The sequence below is a fragment of the Vulpes lagopus genome, chromosome 5 (genome assembly GCF_018345385.1).
Source record: "Vulpes lagopus strain Blue_001 chromosome 5, ASM1834538v1, whole genome shotgun sequence".
Classification (NCBI taxonomy): Eukaryota; Metazoa; Chordata; class Mammalia; order Carnivora; family Canidae; genus Vulpes; species Vulpes lagopus.
The window spans coordinates 52559378-52580608 of NC_054828.1; the positions used below are offsets into that span (position 1 = coordinate 52559378).

The 21231-nt window shown below is 40.1% G+C and overlaps 1 protein-coding gene and 1 long non-coding RNA gene across 3 annotated transcripts in view; one reads left to right on the plus strand and one right to left on the minus strand.

Annotated features, from left to right (window-relative positions):
* GMCL1 (germ cell-less 1, spermatogenesis associated) overlaps positions 1 to 15750 on the plus strand; it is a 51832-nt gene extending 36082 nt beyond the window's left edge. For both annotated transcript variants that reach the window (XM_041755690.1, XM_041755689.1), the window contains 3 exons: positions 2378 to 2523; positions 4505 to 4592; positions 14596 to 15750. In XM_041755690.1, the coding sequence (XP_041611624.1) occupies positions 2378 to 2523; positions 4505 to 4592; positions 14596 to 14721 (360 nt within the window). In that variant the 3' untranslated portion in view covers positions 14722 to 15750. The remainder of the gene's footprint in view (positions 1 to 2377; positions 2524 to 4504; positions 4593 to 14595) is intronic.
* On the minus strand, positions 2541 to 21222 carry LOC121491168. The gene is made up of 3 exons (XR_005987889.1): positions 20327 to 21222; positions 12052 to 12110; positions 2541 to 4107 (listed from the first exon to the last, which is right to left on the minus strand). It is a non-coding gene; the product is annotated as an uncharacterized LOC121491168 (long non-coding RNA).
* Between the last annotated feature and the right edge of the window lie 9 nt (positions 21223 to 21231).

Sequence of the window (21231 nt, forward strand, 5' to 3'; positions counted from 1 at the left end):
CTACACCACTGAATAGCATCATTCACTGGGCTCTCCATATTTATCACTGTTCTTGTTGTCAGTCTTGGTGATTTCAGTGTCTCTATTCCCTGACCTTTGTCCCCACAGTGATCTTAGCTCTACCCTACCTCCAGCACCCATTTTCTGGAAGAAGCATATCTTCACTTTTTGCTTTACTAAACAATACACCTCCTTCAAAATTGCCATTTCAAGCATACCATTTTCAGATTCCACTTCTATTATCTTTCTAGCACTCTCTTTCTAGAACCTGGACTCCCAACAATTTTTTAACTCCACTGGGATGTATAATACATTGTTCTTACTACCTTTTTTTCCCATTACCCTCTCATCACATCCCTACTTCTTTCTTTACTTACATTTTATGTTCCATCTTAAAATTGGTTCCTGGTTAATACTCCTAACTTCCCTTTTCACTCTGTCAGGCTCAGCTGGCTAAACCCCAATTCTTATTAAATCCTGATTTGCCATGTACTCCATTCCTGCTTTCAAATAAATGGATATGACTAAAGAAAAACTGTACCCCACCAGGTTTCACTTGAATGTTTGTAACTAAACTTCAGGTGCTGCATGGTGACCCTCCTATATTTACCTATTGAATTTATCCTGTCATTCTTTGAGTACCTGTCAGACCTTCTTTAAAAGGGGCAGTGCTGTCTCATTCTTACCTAATAACCTTATTTCTTTCATCAGAAAATAAAAGCAGTAAGCTCACTCCAAAGGAATCTCACCTAGTTCAAATGACTTCACACTGATGACTTCTAACTCCAGATTCATATATCTAGCTATTCACCTGATACCTTTCTTAGAATCCTAGTAGCATCTTGAATAAAATAGTCCCAAGCTGAACTCTTTGATTTTCATCCCCAGACTTTCTCCTTTCCAAGGAATTCTCTAACCCATAAAGGGCCTCTCTCTCATTCATCTATTGAATAGGCTGCGAACTTGAGATACTTCTATCTTAAATACCATACCTGGTGTTCATCAGAAATTCCTCCAGGCTCATTCATAACTGCTCTCCCTACTTTTGCTCTTGCTCTTCTACATTTTGTTTCCCATATAACAGCCAAAATCATTTTTTTTTAGATGCAAGTTAAATCATCTCAAATGTTTCTCCCTTGCCTAGAACTTTCCATCAGCCTCTTACTGCACTTAGAAGAAATGTGTGCTCTTCCTTACTAAGGACTCCTAGGCCCTACATTTCCTGACCCCTGACTAATCCTCTGAATGTATTCCTATTTTGCTGTCCACCTATGTGATTACCCTAGCCACATACCTTCTTGCCGTTCCTCAAAGAGGCCAAGCATGTTTTTATCTCCAGAGCTTTGTACCTCCTCTCCTCTCTGCCTACTTCACTCTGCAGATAGTTACTGGTCTGCCCTTTATTAGACTCAGGGCCCTGCTCACCTAGTGTCTCCTTAGAGAGACTTTACCTGACCACCTGTCTGAACCAGCAGATTCCCCAGCCGCAAGCTTCTCTGTCCTGCCATTCTATTCTGTTTTGTTGTCTTCCATTCCATTGCATCTATTCCTTCCACACAGACATACACATATTAAAATAGCACATTGTACCCGCGCAGAAACTTACTTCAATGCCTAGAGCAGTACTTGGCACATAATATGTGCTCAATAAATACCTGTGAGCTATTGAATTAATGTTGTAACTCATAGTGTCAACCAAACACTTGAAGCCCTAACTTTCCTTCACTATACCTTACCAGCTTGCTTAATAGTCCATTAATAGTGATAGATTAAACAAACTTGTGAACCGCATGATGGTATTTAAAGTAACCCAGTTGTGGGGTGTTTGGATGACCTTGAAGAGCTTGCAGCTCTTGATCTTAAGGTCATGATATTGAGCCCCAAGTTGGGGATAGAGATAACTAAATAAACTTTAAAAAATAAATTAATTAAAGTGACTATGTATCTGTTAGTTATTTAAGGAATTTAGAGTATTTTTAAAGCAAGGTAGATTTTAATGGGTTCTTAATACCTCCATATAGCCTCCTAGCCCTCTAAGCTATACCTCCTTAGAGTTGCAGTCAAAAGCCATATTACTTACGATAGAATAACAGTGTGGAAACATAACAAAACAGATCATGAAGAAGTGATATTATGAAAGTACCTTAAAGAATGGTGACCGTGAGGGCTGCTTTTCTGGCTTTGAAATACACTATACCGACATGGTAAACCTTTATATATATTCACAGATATATTCTGTGTGATAAACCTTAAAGGAAAAGTACCCATGAGGGATAAATATTTGAAAGGAGTTAAAGAAAGGGCATTTTGAAATTTTTACTTTTGATTTGCTAGTGTGATAAACTGAAGTAAATATTTCTCTTTTGTATTTCCTTAGTACTGCTGGCGGTGGACAGGTTTTAACTTCGGCTTTGACCTGCTTGTAACTTACACCAATCGATACATCATTTTCAAACGCAACACACTGAATCAGCCATGTAGTGGATCTGTCAGTTTACAACCTCGAAGGAGCATAGCATTTAGGTAGGATGAATTTCCCTGCCCCACTCCTCCTCACTCCAGTAAAAATAAAAGAAATGAAATAAAACCCAATAATTTACACCAACCATAGTAGAGTTTTGATAAGATACAATATATATGAAAATATATATGAATGTGCAAAGAAATAATAAGCTTTTATTGCTGTGACATGTTAGTAGTAATCAAAATAAAAAAGTCTGGATCTAGTATGTCAGAAAGAATAGGCTAGATAGAATATGAATGATACAGGATTGGTAATAGACTTGAAGTTGTTGCCTTGCTGCTGTTCTTGCAGATTATAGGTCCAGAATATAAAAACAGCAAGGTATTTTTCCAGGAAAACATGTCTGGTATTGTCCTTCACTTTCTGTGGGATTTCAAATGTCCCAAATTTGCCGGATAGTTGAGCTGGCTCTTTCTGGAGAAGATGCTGATGAATTGGAAAATAGCTTAATGAATGGATTTTTTTAAAGTCATATATTTACCTTCTACCATATGCGAAAATTAACTCAAAATGGATCAAAGACCTACACATAAGAGCTGAAACTATAAAACAGTTCTTAGAAGAAAACATAGAGGGAAATCTTCTTGACATTGGATTTGGCAGTGCTTTCTTCAATATGACACCAAAGCAGAGATAACAAAAGAAAAAAATAAATTGGACTTCATCAAAGTTAAAGTCTTGTGTACCAAAGGACACTAGCACAAGAGTAAAAAGGCAACAACCCAGAGAATAGGAGAAAATACTTGCTAACAATGTATCTGATAAGGAGCTAATATCTAGAATTTTAGAGAACTCCTAAAACTCCATAACAAAAAGACAAACAACTTTATTCAAACATGAGCAGTGGACTTAAACATTTCTGCAAAGAAGATATGCAGATGGCTAATGAGCATCTTTTCAAACATGAAACATCACTCATCAGAGAAATGCAAATCAAAATCATAATGAGATAGCACCTCAAACCCATTAGAATGGCTATTATCAAAAACAACAAAAAGTGTTGATGAGGATGTGGAGAAATTGGATCTTTGTGCATTGCTGGTGGGAATATAAAATGGTGTGTCCTAGGTGGAAAATGAAATGGCATTTCCTCAAAAAATTAAACATAGAATTAGCATATGATCCAGCAATTTCTCATCTGGGTATTTACCCAAAAGAACTGAAAGCAGGGTCTGGAACAGATATCAGTATATTCATTTTCACAGCAGCGTTATTCCCAGTGGCCAGAAGGTGGAAGCAGGCCACGTGTCCCTCAGCAGAGCTCTATGTAGATATTGTCCGTACCTACAATGAAATCTTATTCAGCCTTGAAAGGAAAGGAAATTGTCACATATGCAACATGAACCTTGATGACCTTATGTTAAGTGAAATAAGCCAGTCACAAACAAATAGGGTACGATTGCACTCATACAGAGTACGTAGACTGACAGTTTCACCGAGAAAGGAGAATGGCATCAGTGGCGAGGTGGGGTGGGGATCCGTGTGCGCTGGGTGCAGAGTCCAGGCGGGAGGAAGTTCTGGACGTGGAGGGCAGTGCTGACCGCAGGACCGTAAGGCTGTGTTTAAGGCTGAGAACTGTAAACCTAGAAATGGTATTTTAATTTTATGTATGTTCTACCACAACAAAAAGACATTTATGAATTATTTTAGATCCCAGGTACGTATAATAGCACAAGCGTATAAATCTGTAACAGGGTCAGTTTAGAATTTGAAAAGACTTTTTAAGACTTTTTATCAAATAAAAGAATATGGAAGAAAAAGTGAAAACGTTAAATATTAAAGTGAGGGAGAGCATGTTTAAGTTAATCTGTTGTTAAAAAACCATTTAGGGGCACCTGCTGGTTCAGTCAGTGGAGTACACAACTCTTGATTGTAGGGTAGTGGGTTCCAGCCCCATGTTGGGTGTACAGGTTACTTGGAAATAAGATCTTTAAAAAAAGATCATATGTTTGTTATTTCTGTTTTTCTTTTTAATCCTAGATTACGTTTGGCCTCTTTTGATAGTAGTGGAAAACTAATATGTAGTAGAACAACTGGCTATCAAATACTTACACTTGAAAAGGACCAGGTATGTTTGATTACCTTTCTGGTATTTGTCTTTTGAATCCTCTCTTGAAAATTCTTAAGTAGAATTAACATTTGATTTAAAGACTGGCTTAAAAGTTTTTTTGAAGGTAGGAATGGAAATATTCTGTTCACTTATGCATAGTTTGCCCTCATTTTATTAAAAGTGTAACTAAGACAAAAAGAGGAAAAAGAAAACTCAATTTGATTTGAGGGGCAGGGAAATGCTGATAATAGGGAAATAATTGTTTATCCTGAATAACTTCTTCAGAAAGCTATGAATCTTAATTGCTTTATCCAGTGTGTTCATAAGTGCATTTATTTATAGATTATTAGCAAACACCTTGAAGATAATCCAGTATGTCTCCATAGCTTCTGAATATTAAGAGAACGTTATGCTTTAGCATAACAGGTTTGTAAAGTAGCAAGCATCTGTAATATTCCCAAAACTCTCTCTAAAGCCATCTGTTTCCTCATGTATCACATGCATGTAGAAGTTTCAAGATGTCATGATGAGAAAGTAAACCATTTCAAAAAGTAATATGAGATCTGTTAAAATATTAAGTTTGGGGACGCCTGGGTGGCCCAGTCAGTTAAGCGCTGTCAGCTCAGGTCATGATCCCAGGTCCTGGGATCGAGTCCCATGTTGTATCACATTGGGCAACCTGCTCAGTGAAGAGTCTGCTTCTCCCTCTCCCTTTGCTCCTCCCGCCTCTTGCTCACCTGTATGTGCACACATGCAAGCACACACACGCACTCTCTCAAATAAATCTTTAAAAATATATATATATTAAGGAAGTTTACTTCTGTTAAGACTAACCACCATTCCAAGGGACATACTGTTTTAATAAAGGGTTCAGAGCCTAGAGTTCACATAAATTATTAGCAGTTAGCAGTTTTTTTCAGACTGAAGAGCCTCTTACAGAACATCAGATTTTAGCATTGCGAGGAACCTTGGGGTGATAATTCTCACCTCACGTAGCTCTAACCTCACATACCCTGTATAAGAACACCTTTAACGACATTCTTATAGAGGATCCTCCACTTGTTGCAATTCTAGCAACAATGAGCTGACTCTCTCACATGGTAGATAGTATTTGAGAAGATAGATAATAGAAGTTCAAATCTGCCTTCAGTAGAACTCTGTTGGTCCTTCTGGAGCTGCATGAACAATGGCTATCCTTACTTTCTACCTGGAATGTCATAAACAACCAGAGATTTAAAGCACCAGGCCAAGATAACTGTATTTCAAGTGCTCCTTGAGTTTGTTCAGCAAACATTGGAGTTCCTGCAGAGTGCTAGGTTCTGTGCTAGGAGTAGAGTAAATAAAGAGGAACTTGTGTTCCTATTTATTTATTTATTTATATTATCTATTTATATATTTATATATAAATATATTTATATAAATATTTATATATTATATGTAAATATATCTATTTATATATATTATCTATTTATATTTATTTATATATATTATTTATATATATATAAATATATATTATATATGAATATATCTATTTATATATATTATCTATTTATATATATATATATAAATATACAGTATAATGTGTATTTGTGTATTGTATAAATGTAATGTTGAAGGAGAAGTTTCTAACTTTGACCGTGGGGTTGAGGGCAGGTGTGGTTTTTGGGGGAGGAAGAGAAGGGACAACAGCTCCTGGAAAATTTCCTTTCCTGGAAAAATTGAAAAGGGAATGGATACCTGAACGAAGCCTCAGTTGATGAATAAGATGGAAGCAAGAGAGCACAAGGGTCACTGGAGGAACTGAGGGAGGTTTGAAAGAGTTCAGTAGGACGAGAGCCAGGGCATGATGGGCTGAGGCTGGAGCGTGGACTTTTTCCTGAAATCTGTAGAAAGCTTTGGAAGGGTTGTGGTTGGGAGTTGCATATGTGTGTTTTATATAGGCTATAGATGTTAAAGAAAAAAATGGAAAATATAAAAAAGCAGAAAGAAAAATCATACCTATCTCACTTAAAGATAACACCAAAATTAGATCTTGCTGTTATTTTATGACCTATTTTTCCACATTGTTATATATAGCTTTTCTTATCAATAAAATGTATATCCACAATGTCATTTTTATTATTACATAATATTAGTTATTTTGGATATACTATGATTTAAATAATTTCTCCTTTGGGGGTAAAGTTTTTTGTTTTTTCACTATTATAAAAACACGTACATATATCTTCACACATTTTTCTGGTTTTTTTAAAGATTAATTCCACGAGGGAAAATTCTTGTCAAATGGTGTACACATTTTCTATTGTTTAGATTGCACTTTAAAATGACTGTCCAGGGCAGCCTCGGTGGCGTAGCGGTTTGGCGCCGCCTGCAGCCTGGGGTGTGATCCTGGAGACCTGGGATAGAGTCCCACATCGGGCTCCCTGTGGGGCTTATATGCATGGGGCAAACCAATAATGCACGATGTACATAGGGGAGGGAAAAAAAGAAATTTTGGACATACTGGCATAGCACAGTAGAGTTGCTGCAGTATATGAATAGAGGAGGGTTTGTTATCAGGGAATAGTTTAAGAAGAATTTCAGCTTTGGGTGCTGATGGTGGAGCTGGTGCTTCTTCCTTGAGTCTTAGGGAGGGTGATTAGTCTCCATTTTTGGTTTACAAGACCAAGGTAATAAATATACTACAAAGACTCTTCATTTTAGGAGATTGTTTTCGATGATACTGATAGTTGGTAGTAGGACTAAGAGGATGGTAAAGTATAGAATGGAGGCGATTTGGCCAATAATGATAAAGGGGTGCTCTACTGGTTGTCCCCCTGATTCATGTTAATGTGAGTAGATCGGCTGTTAGTAATCAGAATAAACATTGAGGGGTCGGAATATTATTCCACGTTGTTTGGACGTGTAAAGTAAGGGGATAATTGCTAAAATTAGGATGGAGAATACTAAGGCAAGAACCCCTCCTAGCTTATTGGGGATGGATCGTGGGATGGCGTAGACGAATAGGAAGTATCATTCAGGCTTAATGTGCGGGGGAGTGTTGAGGGGTTTTGCAGGAATATAATTGTCTGGGTCTCCTAGTAGGTCTGGCGAAAATAAAACTAGTGATATCAGTACCAAAAATAGAAGTAGGGCTCCTAAAATGTCTTTGATTGTATAATAGGGATGGAATGGGATTTTGTCTGAGTCAGATGTGATTCCTGAGGGGTTGTTGGATCCAGCTTCGTGTAGAAATAGGTGGACTATTGCTAGGGCTGCGATGATGAATGGGAGGATAAAATGGAATGCAAAAAATCATGTTAAGGTTGCCTTATCAACTGAGAAGCCGCCTCAGATCTATTCTACTAGGTTAGTTCCAATATAAGGGATAGCTGAGAGAAGATTTGTGATGACTGTGGCTCCTCAAAATGATATTTGTCCTCATGGTAGGACATAACCTATGAATGCTGTGGCTATGGTTGCGAATAAGAGAATAATTCCGATGTTTCATGTTTTTATGAATACATAAGGATCCATAGTATAAGCCTCATCCTACATGTATGAATAGGCAGATAAAGAATATAGAGGCTCCCTTTGCATGTATATAATGGATGATTCAGCTGTAATTAACATCTCGACAGATATGAGTGACTCATGAAAAGGCTGTTGATGTGTCTGATGTGTAGTGTATAGCTAGAAATAAACCTGTTATAATCTGTAGAATCAAGCACACTCCTAGCAGAGATCCAAAGTTTCATCAAGCAGAGATGTTTGATGGTGCGGGGAGATCAGTAAATGAGCTGTTAACAATTTTAGCTAGTGGGTGAGTTTTTCGAATGTTGGTCATTAATGTTCTTATAGTTGAAATACGACGATGATTTTTCATGTCATTAGTTATGGTTAAATTCCATGTAGGAATAATGATAACATACATTGTATTTATTTTAAGCATTGTCTTTGTAATGAGTTTTGTAGGTTTTGCTACAAAGCCGTCTCCTATTTATGGTGGGCTTGTATTGATTATTAGTGGTGGGATTGGTTGTGCAATTGTGTTGAATTTTGGGGGGTCTTTTTTAGGGTTGATGGTCTTTTTGATTTATTTGGGAGGTATGCTTGTAGTTTTTGGTTATACGACTGCTATGGCCACTGAACAATATCCTGAAGTTTGAGTCTCTAATAAGGCTGTATTAGCAGCTTTTATTACTGGCTTATTATCTGAATTGTTAACTGCCTGCTATATTTTAAAGGATGATGAGGTTGAGGTAGTATTAAAATTTAAGGGAATGGGAGACTGGGTTATTTATGATACTGGGGATTCAGGGTTCTTTAGTGAGGAAGCTATGGGAATTGCGGCATTATATAGTTATGGTACTTGATTAGTGATTGTCACTGGTTGGTCGTTGTTGACTAGTGTGTTGGTAATTATGGAGGTTACCCATGCTGATTAAGGATTAGTAGGCTAAGGGTAATGGTAATTATAAAGGAGAGAAAGTTTTTGGTTAGAAACTAAGGTGGAGGATTTTATTTGAAAATGTGAGATTGATTTGGGTAAAATATTTTCTAGTCAAATAGAGTGAGTCTAGGAGTATTGATGCTGATTTTTGACTTATAGACAGGCTTATCTTAGGTGTGAGGCGGTGTATAATGGTTGGATTATAGCCAAGATTTGAAAATTTGAAGGTGTAGGACGGGTAATTAAATTTAAGCCCTTGTATTGTGAGGTTTAGTTCTAGTGCCAGGATGAAACCTAAAATGGTCACTGCAAGGGCAGATATTTTTAGATAATGAGGCATAGTTATCTGTGGGATGGTGGTAGGTGTAATGGTGTGGGAGAGGATATATCCTGCGAATACACTTCCAAGGAGGAGACGTTTAATAGAGTTAAGTAGGAGTGGATTATTCTCGTTGATGAGAATTAAAGGGTTAAAACGGGGTTGGCCTAGTAATGCAAAGGATAAAATTCGAGTACTGTAGGCAGCAGTTAGGGATGTGGCAATGAGAGTAATTAAGAGGGCTCAGGCGTTGGTATTCGATGTGTTGGCGGTCTCGATGATTAGGTCTTTGGAGTAAAATCCTGTGAAAGAAGGACATGCCTGTTAGTGCGAGGCTACCAATAATAAGGGAGGTTGTGGTAAAAGGGAGAACTTTAAACAGTCCACCTATTTTTCGAATGTCTTGTTCGTCATTTAGACTGTGAATAATTGACCCTGAACATATGAATAGTATGGCTTTGAAGAATGCGTGGGTGCAGATATGTAGAAATGCTAAATGGGGCTGGTTGATGCCAATTGTTACAATTATTAGTCCTAGTTGACTTGAAGTGGAGAAGGCTACGATTTTTTTAATGTCATTTTGTGTGAGGGCACAGATTGCGGTGAATAGTGTTGTAATAGCTCCTAAGCATAAGGTGAGTGTTTGAATAGTTTGGCTTTGTTCTATCAGGGGATGAAAGCGGATGAGTAGAAACACTCCTGCTACAACTATTGTGCTGAAGTGGAATAGGGCCGATACGGGGGTTGGACCTTCTGTGGCTGAGGGGAGTCATGGGTGTAAGCCAAACTGGGCGGATTTACCAGTGGCTGCTAGTAGTAGGCCAAGTAATGGTAGGTTGAGGTTGTTGTTAGTTGTTATGAAGATCTGTTGGAGGTCTCATGTATTTAGGTTTAACAGGAATCATGCTATTGCTATGATAAATCCTACATCTCCAGTGCGGTTGTAGAGGATTGCCTGTAGGGCGGCTGTGTTTGCATCTGTTCGGCCATACCATCACCCAATAAGTAGGAAAGATATGATACCTACCCCTTCTCAGCCGATGAATAGCTGGAATATGTTATTTGCGGTGACTAGAATTATTATAGTGATAAGGAATATGAGGAGATATTTAAAAAATCGGTAAATGTAAAGGTCTGAGTGCATGTATCATATAGAGAATTCTATGATGGATCATGTGACGAAGAGAGCTACAGGTACGAAAATTATTGAGAAATAATCTAGTTTAAAGCTCAAGGATAGTTTATGGTTTGGATTGTTACTCAGTGTCAGTTTGAGATAATTATTTCTTGTCCTGAGTGAATAAATATTATTGTAAGGATCATGCTGATTATAAATGTGTAAGAGGTAGTTGTTTTTACATAGTATGGGTATAGTTTATTCTTGTAAAGTTTAGTAGAAGTTAGAATAACTGGCAGAGTAAGTATGATCAAGGCTGTAATTATGCAGGAAGCGAATATATTTATTACTTTTATTTGGAGTTGCACCAAATTTTTTGTTTTGTTCCTAAGACCAACGGATTACTTCTATCCTATAAAAGTTGAAAAAGCCATGCTTTTATGCATGGGGGCATGAGTTAGCAGTTCTTGCAATACTGTTTCGGTAGGCAAAAAGGTTTGAGCTTTTATTGTTAGGTTCACAATCTAACGTTTTTATTAACTATTTTATTTTTTTATTTTATTTATGCCTCTCTCTCTGTCTCTCTCTGTGTCTTTCGTGAAAAAATAAAAATAAAAAATTCATGAAAGACACAGAGAGAGAGAAAGAGGCAGAGACACAGGCAGCAGAGGGAGAAGCAGGCTCCTTGTGGGGAGCCTGATGTAGGACTCGATTCCGGGACTCCAGGATCACGCCTTGGGCTGAAGGCAGGTGCTAAACCACTGAGCCACCCAGGGATCCCCAAAAATAAAATCTTTAAAAAAAAGATGAAGAGTCTTAGCATTGTATAAGAAGGATTAGAGACATGGTAATAATTAGAGTTAGAAGTTATTGTTATAATCCAGATAAATAATGAAAACCTTAACTTAAGGAAGGTAGCAGTGGAGATGAAGAAGTGTTGATGGGTTCTAGAAATAAGTGCAGTTGGTAGAATTTGATGCCTAATTATGTGAAGGAAGAGAGTAAAGATAGTTCCTAATATTCTGACTTGGGCAACTTGATTTATGGTAATTTTTCCTTTGATTTGAATTACAGGAAGGAGAATGAACGTGACAAAGTGAGGATGAAAAGATAATGAATTCAGCTTAGGCCATATTTAATTTCAGGGCACTGAGGGGAAAGTGTGATGGGCAGTGGGTAAATGGGTCTGGGGTTTACAAGAATGCCTAGACTAGGAAGAACTGGATGAGGTGGCCTCCAGGAACTGTGTGGAGAATCTGACAGGACAGAAACCTAGGGGACACTGGTATTTGAGGGGTGAGCAAAAAAAGCAACCTGGTGAGACATTCAAGAGCCGGGGTGGGCAGTCCAAGCCAAATTGCAAGAGTGAAAGTGTAGATGGCCCCAAAAGAAGAGGTAGTAGCAAGTAGCTGATGGTTTGAATTGGGGCTGCTTTATATCTAGGTGACGATTTCCAGTAGAGAGATTTATAAATCCTTGGAATTTAGACCTAGATGGAACATGTGGGGAAGTGATAGAGCTATAGTACAGAATAAGTGATGAGCCTCAGAGAAGCAGGGATTTGTAAATGAAGATGGAGAAGTAACAGTCTGGAAGTAGAAATGGAGACCTAGAAAGATGCTGCCGCTCTGTCTGATGCTGTGATGTGTGGGCTTCTCAGCTTCCACTCTGTAGGGGAAGAAAGGAAATGAACGTTATGTTGCTTCAGTGCAAACAGTTGTAAATTGAGCCCTCGGGTGGAGTTAGAGGTTTAGTAAAGCTAAGATTAGATCTCTCTAGTTTGGGGATGGGGATTGAGAATTAATAGAACCTAATATTCAGAAATCAGTGTGTCCGTTCAGCTCTCAGGTGATGTCCACATGGCTCCCCTCTTTTCTCAAAGTTGGCACTTAGACCTACCCCCACCCCCAGCCCTACCTATATTGAAATACTAGAATCTTCCTTGGACTCTTTGTTTTGTTGTGGCACTGAATCTTGGTTTTTAATCATCAAATGTACATATCGTCAAAGTATATGTGCTCAACAAATTCAGTTAGTGTGTCTTCACCTGGGTTGGAACTACAAACTTTGTCTAGACCAGAGTGATTCAAGCTTCTAGAGACCAACTATGTTTGACATCATTTCTCTCTGCTAACCCGGTTAGTACCATCAGCCTAGGTGATCCCCTCACTTGATCCATCATCTGACCCATCTTATTCACTAACACTTTTTTAAAAACACCACTTCCCCCATTTGGAGGTATCTAGAGATATTGTGTGTGTGTGTGTGTGTGTGTGTGTGTGTGTGTGTTCGTGTTCCTTACCCTCTTTATCCAATTTATCTTGCTTTTCCTGCACCACAGAAGCTATGTCCAGTTAAGCCTACACCAATCATTCACATGTTCCAGTGTGTTCATCCTTCTTTGCAGGAGCATCTTTCTTAGTAAAAAATAAAAAACTTTAGGTTTAAACAGTACTTAATAATACATTCTTCAGGGCAGCCCCGGTGGCGCAGCAGTTTAGCGCCGCCTGCAGCCCAGGGCGTGATCCTGGAGACCTTGGATCGGGTCCCACATCAGGCTCTCTGCATGGAGCCTGCCTCTCCCTCTGCCTGTGTCTCTGCGTCTCTCTCTCTCTCTCTCTGCATCTCTATAAATAAATAACTAAAAAATCTTTAAAAAAATAATACATTCTTCAAAATGTATAAAATAAAGCAAAACTAATGTATATTACTGCAAAGAATGTAAGTATTCAAAAAGTAGAAGTTCCAGTGTTGCTCTTTTTACTCTGATGACTTTGTTCACCAAATGCTGTTCATACAGGGTTCCAAATGGAGATTTGTAGAATGAAAGATGATCACATTTGTGCCTTTCAGGTACAGGATCGACTCCTGTCTCTATGAGATTTCAGGGCATTCTCATGTGTACTGATTTAATTGAGCCTGAAATTGATTTTACAAGATAATGTATTTTAAATTCCAAGAGACAAATAATATGTTTGCATTAGAGACAGTGGAAAATCTAAGACAAGAGTGGGAATGTGGGCTTAAATAAATGGCTCAGTGGTTGAGCATCTGTCTTCGGCTCAGGGCATGATCCCGGGGTCCTGGGTTGGAATCCTGTATCAGGCTCCCCACAGGGAGCCTGCTTCTCCCTCTGCCTGTGTCTCTGCCCCTCTCTCTGTGTGTCTCATGAATAAATAAATATCTTTTTAAAAAATTAGTGGGAATATGGGAACCATGCTTATTGGTGCTAATAATGACTTCCCACCTTCCCTATTATTTGCAATACGTAAAGGCCATCAGGAGGGGCACCTGGGTGGCTCAATCAGTTAAGCATCTGCCTTGGGCTCAGGTCATGATCCCGGGGTCCTGGGATTGAGTCCCAGGATCGGGCCCTGCATCGGGCTCCGGCTGTGCATCGGGCTCCCTACTCAGTGGGGAGTCTGCTTCTCCCTCTTCCTCTTCCCCAGCTTGTGTCTTGCTCTCTCCCTCTTTTCCAAATAAATAAATAATCTTTTTAAAAACAATAAATAAAGGCCATCATGAAATGAATCCAAATTGCTATGTATTTCTGGACTACATCTGTTCATACGTTATGTAGATACTGGATAGAAATTTTTCATGATGAAAATAACTACCATGACTGAGTAATTCCTACATGGCTGGCTTTGCTGAGTCAATTTGCTGAGTCAATTCTGTGTCTCATTTAATCCTCACTATAATCATATGAAGTAGGTATTTTTATTCATTTTACAGTAAGGAAGCTGCAGCTGACAAGTCATTGACTTGCCCAACATCACAACCAGTAGGAGTAGGTAGGAGTTTCAAGATCTGAACAGTGATTTTGAGACTTTGGATGCAAGCTCTTGTTTTGTTGTTGTTTGTTGTTGTTTTAAGAGTTTATTTATTTGAAAGAGAGAGGATGAGGAGGGTTGGGCAGAGGGAGAAGGGAGCAGGCTCCCCGCTTAGCAGGGAACCCAATGCAGGGCTTGATCTCAGGACCCTGGGGTTACGACCTGAGCCAAAAGCAGACACCTAACCGAGGGAGCTGCCCAGGTGCCCCTGGATGCAAAGCTCTTAACCACCATATGATCTCCTTCTGTTAACTGGATTCAACAGTTTGGTTTTCTGTTTTATTTTTTCTTGTTATTAAAGCTACAAATTTGTTTTATAGGAACAAGTAGTGATGAACTTGGACAGCAGACTTCTCATCTTCCCTTTGTACATCTGCTGTAACTTCCTGTATATATCACCAGAAAAAAGAACTGAAAATAATCATCCAGAAAATCCAGAAAACTGAGGATCTCATCAGTTGGGAACAGTAGCACTTTGAAAACTTTTTCGGCCAGCTTTAATTTAATGGCCCTCCTGATATTCACGTCTAAGGTGACTAACAAAGACAAAGGCCTTATGAACTGTACAGATAATACAGAAGACTATTCTTATGCTCATTACATTTCTATGCATATATGAAAAAAAAACATTTTAAAGCCAAGAAAATGTCTGTCAAATCATTTGTTACAAAGATGTTGACTCATGCTTTTAATTTTTAAACATCAGTAGAAAATCGCTGTAGGTAAAATTCATATCTCTCTGAAGCCTAATATAGATTTAATTTTTGGTTTAAACTTTGATCCTACCTAATGTTAGTGACTGTCAGTTATCTACCTATAAACTTATTTTTATTTGGCTAAAAGAATGCTAAAGAAACTATTTGAATGGCTAATTATAAATGCTGTTGCAATTGTTACAGTTAAAGCTGTCCTCTAATTTTTTTCAACTGCTCATTAATTCCTCCTCGTATTCTGCTATTCCTCTAAGCTGTGCTCATTTTTAATCATTAAATACTTTTTTTGTGGTTTTGGAGACTAAGCTGGGGAACTTTTTATTTAATGTAAGCATTTTCATGCTATTTTACTTTGCTTTTAATTTAGTTTTCTTAGGATTTTTAACAAAATCAGCTTTAGACTTTCAAATGAACTTGAATGGGGGAGAAAATCAATTTGAACCTGAGGATATTCTTTTGCCTTACGTGGTCTTTTCTTTGACATTCTGTACTTTATTCTTGGTCATGGATTATTTATGTACCAAATATTATACTTTAAACATTTTCATATTCTCTGATCTTCAGAATTATTTATGTTCAAATTTTGGTTGGGAATCCTATTTCCTACTTAAGCTCAGGACCTTATAAACCTCTGAATTGAGTGCCTTTGAGTTATACATGCTAATAGAAATTTCATAGCAAATGTAAATAAGGTCGGAGGATCTCATATAGAAGATTATAATAAAGTGTTAATGTAAAAATAGAACTTATTTTTATCAAAAATGGATGTACACTTGTCATAATTTATGTTTGCTTTTTGTGTTTATTGCTCTTTTGCAAATAACCATGCTCATCTTCTTTCCAGTCAGAGTTAAGTGCTTTTTGTGGTTAATGTATATTTTTAGTATGTTTTAAAAAACGGGAATCATTTTTATGTATCTGTACAAATAATAAATACCCATTTGGAAAAAGAATAAATAAGCTCTTCTATAAAATGGACCAAAAAGACTTAGTTGAAAGCAGAATTTTTTTCTTTCTAGATTTTTTTCCAATTAGATTTAACTTTTGGAATTTGGTAGTTTTTCTCTCCAGTAATATGTCCATAGGTTCATAAATTGCTTTTCTCCTTTCAAAATTCATCCTTTTTGATGTAAAGGAACCTTTTCAATGCCTCTCCTTCCCCCACCCCTCAAACTGTAGTTTAAATGTTTAAATACAACAATTTAGCCATATCAAGAGGCTACATTTCTTATTTTTATATTTAACTATAATTCTATCTCTTTTTGAGATGCTTTTTTCCTATCGTATTCTAGCATCAAAGTTTGCTTGCTAAAAAATAAAAATAACCTTAATTTGAATTATGTGATTAAAGTTTTAGAAATATTGGGAGTAAAGAGAAAGTTTGAGTATATTAGTGAGTAAAATTAACTATTTCATCATATAAATTAACCAAATTGGAATTATATATGGTTCCTGTCCTTTGGTTCTTTCCTAGCCAAATTGCTTACATCATTCACAAACCATAACTACTCTTCAATCATGAGTAGGTTGTGTTCTCATCTGAGAAATTGATAATTTTTAGCTACTGTTAGTATGAGATCTGGTTTTGTTTTTGATTCCTTAGCAGCAACTTTTCCTTCTTTTTCAATAGGACTATTTTCCATAAAGTGTCAGCTGAGGTGTCATAGAAACCGTTATGTATGAAAGCTTTTGTGTTTGTCTGCCTTTGCCCTATAGCCTTTGCCAAGTCTTTTTTTATTTTAACTACTAAGGCTAGAAATTAATATTTACCCATTAATAATTATTAGTAGTAACTTGGTTAGTAGTATCAATTAACTTCGTTATCAGTAAAGAAGGATCCTTAAGAGAAAATATTCTAAAATCTCATGCTAAATTATTAAAAAGGAATATGGATGTACCTTTCTCTTTAATGGATTTGCTTTGAAACTTAGCAAGGTATAGGCAAAATTAAATGAACAGTGGTAGTCACTACTAGCTTTTTATTAAGTGTTCATTGGCTAACATTTTATCACATTTTAAGTCTTTTTTTTTTTTTTTAAGATTATATTTATTCATGAGAGACACAGAGAGAGAGAGAGAGGCAGAGGCACAGGCAGAGGGAGAAGCAGGCATCATGCAGGGAGCCCGATGTGGGACTCGATCCCGGGTCTCCAGGATCACGCCCTGAGCTGAAGACGGCACTAAACTGCTGAGCCACCCGGGCTGCCCCATTTTAAGTCTTTCAATGGGATTACCATTATATATGAATGATCTTCAATATCAAGTGCAAAAGTGATATCACCAAGGGTCACTGTGGCTATATTTTAAATTTTTATTTAAATTCAAGTTAGTGTAGTGCTGGTTTCAGGAGTAGAATTTAATGATTCATCACTTAAATATAACCCCCAGTGCTCATCCCCAGTGCTCAATACCCAGCATGGAACCCAGCTTAGGGTTTGAACTCCCAACCTATTTCCATTGTTGCAGGAAGTTTTCTGTTCAACAGTTGGTCCAGAATATCGAACTATTAACATTGAAACAATATCAAAAGTTGTATTCCCTTAAGGATGATCCCATGTAAATAACAGATAATAGAGCCAGGGGTGCAAATGGTAGATCAAATACTTGAAATGATGTTGATTCATGATTTCAAGCAATGTGGAGCTAAGAGAAGACCGTACAGTTCCTCCTTAGAGAGTCTGACATCTTTCCCAAGGTCCAGGGATACGGGTATAAAAGCAAAAAGCCTCAGACGTCATCAGTCACCGTTAACCAGTGGTCAGTCAGACTGCATCTAATTTAGAGGGGAGATTACTGACTCAACAGCATGCACCCACACGTGATGATAAAGTAGGACACGTTTGTAAAAGCTGGTGGCCTTTTTAAAGTAGGGCTAGCAAAGTAGAACAATTTCACCAAGGCTAGAGAATAGCACATTTGCAGACCATCACAGGCTGTGAATGTTGGTTCTTAAGGTACATACATACTTTGAATACAGTTTGCCTTTATTTAAAAACTACTGTCTGGTTGGGGAGGGAACTTAAAATTAAGCAAGTGTGATCACAAGTGTTGACCCTACCCCACTTAAATTCCATTAAAATGGAATGAGGGTACCTCAAACTATTTATCAGAAATATAAAGGATTTTCTTCCAGATACAGTGCTGAAAGGTACACAGTGCTGGATAACCTGCATCCTGAGGGAGCCCTCGCAGAACCCAGTTTCTGGCCCACATTTCTAAGAGGAAGGAGCTTTTTGGAGACACACCATTTCTTTTCCCATCTCCTTTAGAGAACTTACTCCTTGGTTTTTTCCCTCTTTTGTATTTTGCTTTTTTTTTTTTTCGTTCTATACTGACTCATTCACACCAATATTTAAATGTGCTTAAGTTTCTCACATCTTTGAAAAACCTTCAAATGTTGACCTCCACCTGTTGCCATATTTTGCTCTGAATCGGCTAAACTTCTCATAAGGGTTCTCCAAATTCTGTCTCCACTTCAAAACCCATTCATAGGGATGCCTGGGTGGCTCCGTGGTTGAGAGTTATCCCAAGGCAAAGGCCACAGGTAGTCTGAGGGCTTCGAAGGATGGGAGGGAATCAGATTGGAGTTTATTCAGAAAATACTGGATATGGATACTTGAGGGGAAATAATAACAGGAGGCTGGTAAAATAATCTAGATTAGACACTCGAGTGGCATGTACTAGAATGGCGTCAGTCCGTGAGGGGCATAGTGGCTGCGTTTGAGAAATAGTTGCTGAAACTGTGAAAACTTGGTGATTTTGAACATAGATGATGAGGGAATTAGATTAGCCCATGTCAGGCTCCCTGCTCTCCTGCCACTCCCATTTGCTCATGTCCCCTAATAAACAAAAATATCATCGGATTACAGATGCTCAATTGAAGCCATAAATGTATGTGAGATCACCTGGTGCAGGCTCAGGACAGAAAACAGCCTGGAGACAGCCAGAGGGGACGAAGAGTCTCCAGGAGACTAAGGAGTGGGCACAGAAGCGGAATGAACTGGGTGACTGCGATGTCCAAGAAGCTCGTGAGAAGGCTGCTTTTTAAGGACAGTGGTTAACTAATTCTAAGTGTCGGTTAAAAAGAATGAAAAAAACACATCTAACCTATAGAATCTAGCATCAAAGTCTGTTGACTCACAGGTTTTAGTGGTTTCGTTGTGAGTGGAGTTTGTTTTTTTTTTTTAAAGACTTTATTCATCAGAGACCCATAGAGAAGAGAGAGGCAGAGACCCAGGCAGAGGGAGAAGCAGGCTCCCCGTGGGGAGCAGCTCTGATGCAGGACTCCATCCTGGGACCCGGGGTCACGATCTGACCCCAAGGCAGATGCCCCTCTGATGACTTATTTTTCTGTAGTTCCAGCCTGGATCTCTGATGGGCCTCAGATACACATCTAGATGGCCTCCCCCTAAGTGTCTGAAATGGCCCCTCCCACTCGCAGGTCCAGGTGTGAACAGCAGCTTTCTCCTGAATTCACCAGGTATGCTCTGCCTTAGCAGATGGTGCTACCAGCCTCTCCAGCTTCACAAGCCGGAAACCTGGACGTCATTCTTGAATCTTCTAATTCCCTCATCGTCTATGTTCAAAATCAAGTTTTTTCCAGTTTCAGCAACTAATTCTCAAACGCAGCCACTATGCCCCTCACAGACTGACGCCATTCTAGTACGTGCCACTCCAGTGTCTAATCTACGTTATTCTACCAGCCTCCTGTTATTTCCCCTCTAGCCAAGTATCCACACCCAGTATTTTCTGAATAGACTCCAATCTGGTTCCCTCCCATCCTTCCAAGCCCTCAGACTACCTGTGGCCTTTGCCTCGGGGTAACTGTACCGTGGCTTACAAGCCTATTCTGGCCTTTGTATTTCCTCTGCCCTTCCTGTTGCCCTCACACATTCCGTCTCCTCTACCTGGACAATCTCTTCCAGCTCCCCACAACTGTCACCCCGTTTTTCTTTTCTCTTAAGATTGTTATCCGGGATCCCTGGGTGGCGCAGCGGTTTGGCGCCTGCCTTTGGCCCAGGGCGCGATCCTGGAGACCCGGGATCGAATCCCACGTCGGGCTCCCGGTGCATGGAGCCTGCATGAGAGGGAGAAGCAGGCTCCCTGCGGGGACCCTGATGCCAGACTCCATCCCAGGACTCCAGGATCATGCCCTGAGCCAAAGGCAGCCGCTCAACCGCTGAGCCGCCCAGGCGTGGCCACCCCATTTCTGGCTAATCTGTACTCATTCTTGAGGTCTTGTTTGCACATCACTTCCTGTTGGCAATCTCTCCACAACCCCCCCCCCCAAACCAGTTAGGGACCCGGCCTGTGGCCTGCCACACCGCATCCCTCGTACCTGTGGGTCTCCCTCTCTGGACCGCGAGCCACTCGAGAGGACACTGGAGTCTTCTTCAGCGATGGATCCTCCGTTCGTGGGTGTGCGATACGTGTCTAGGAGAAGACTCTTGATAACGCTTTTTCATTCATTTATTTTTCGGTGTCCCCTGGAGCGCTGCGGAGACCGCCCCAGAGGGAGCCCTTGTCCCTCCTTCTGGGCACGAACGACGCGGACCTTCCAAGCACCTCGTCTCGCGAGCCAAGGCCTCCTGCTCGCCCCGACGCCTGCGGGGCCAGGCGCCAGTCAGCTCGGGCTCGCCCCCGCGTCCCAAAGCCGCCCAAGTTTTCTGGCCCATCCTCACCCCGTCCGCTCGGGCAGACGTGCGCCGGCCGATGTGGGCTCCGGGGACGTCAGGCTGGGCCCCGGGCCCGCCGCACTCGCGCTGTGTCCCCCTCCAGGGACCGCGGGGACCCCGGGGCTCGGCGGGGGGGCGGCTGCCCGCGGCCCAGGCGTGACCCCGGGTCCCGGGATCGAGCACGGAGCCTGCTGCTCCCTCCGCCTGGCTCTGCCTCTCTCTGGGTCTCGAGTGAATGAATGAATGAATGAATGAATGAATGAATGAATGAAATCTTTAAAAATAAATCAAAATAAATAAGAGCAAGCAACCGTGTGGGCGTGCGCCCGACCGCGCAGGAAGGGCCCCGGGCCGGGCCTCCCCGTGCCTGCAGACCCCACGCACCTGCTCGCGGCGCGGGACGCACAGTGGGGAGCCGAGAGGCGCGTCGGCGCGGGAGGCCGGGCTGGAGCAGGCTCCCGGAGCCCGCGGGGGGCGGGGCCGCGGCCGCCGGGATCCCCGGCTCCTCCTCCACGCCCGCGGCCGAGCAGCGACGCCGCCCAACTGTCCTCCCGCGGGCGCGGAGCCG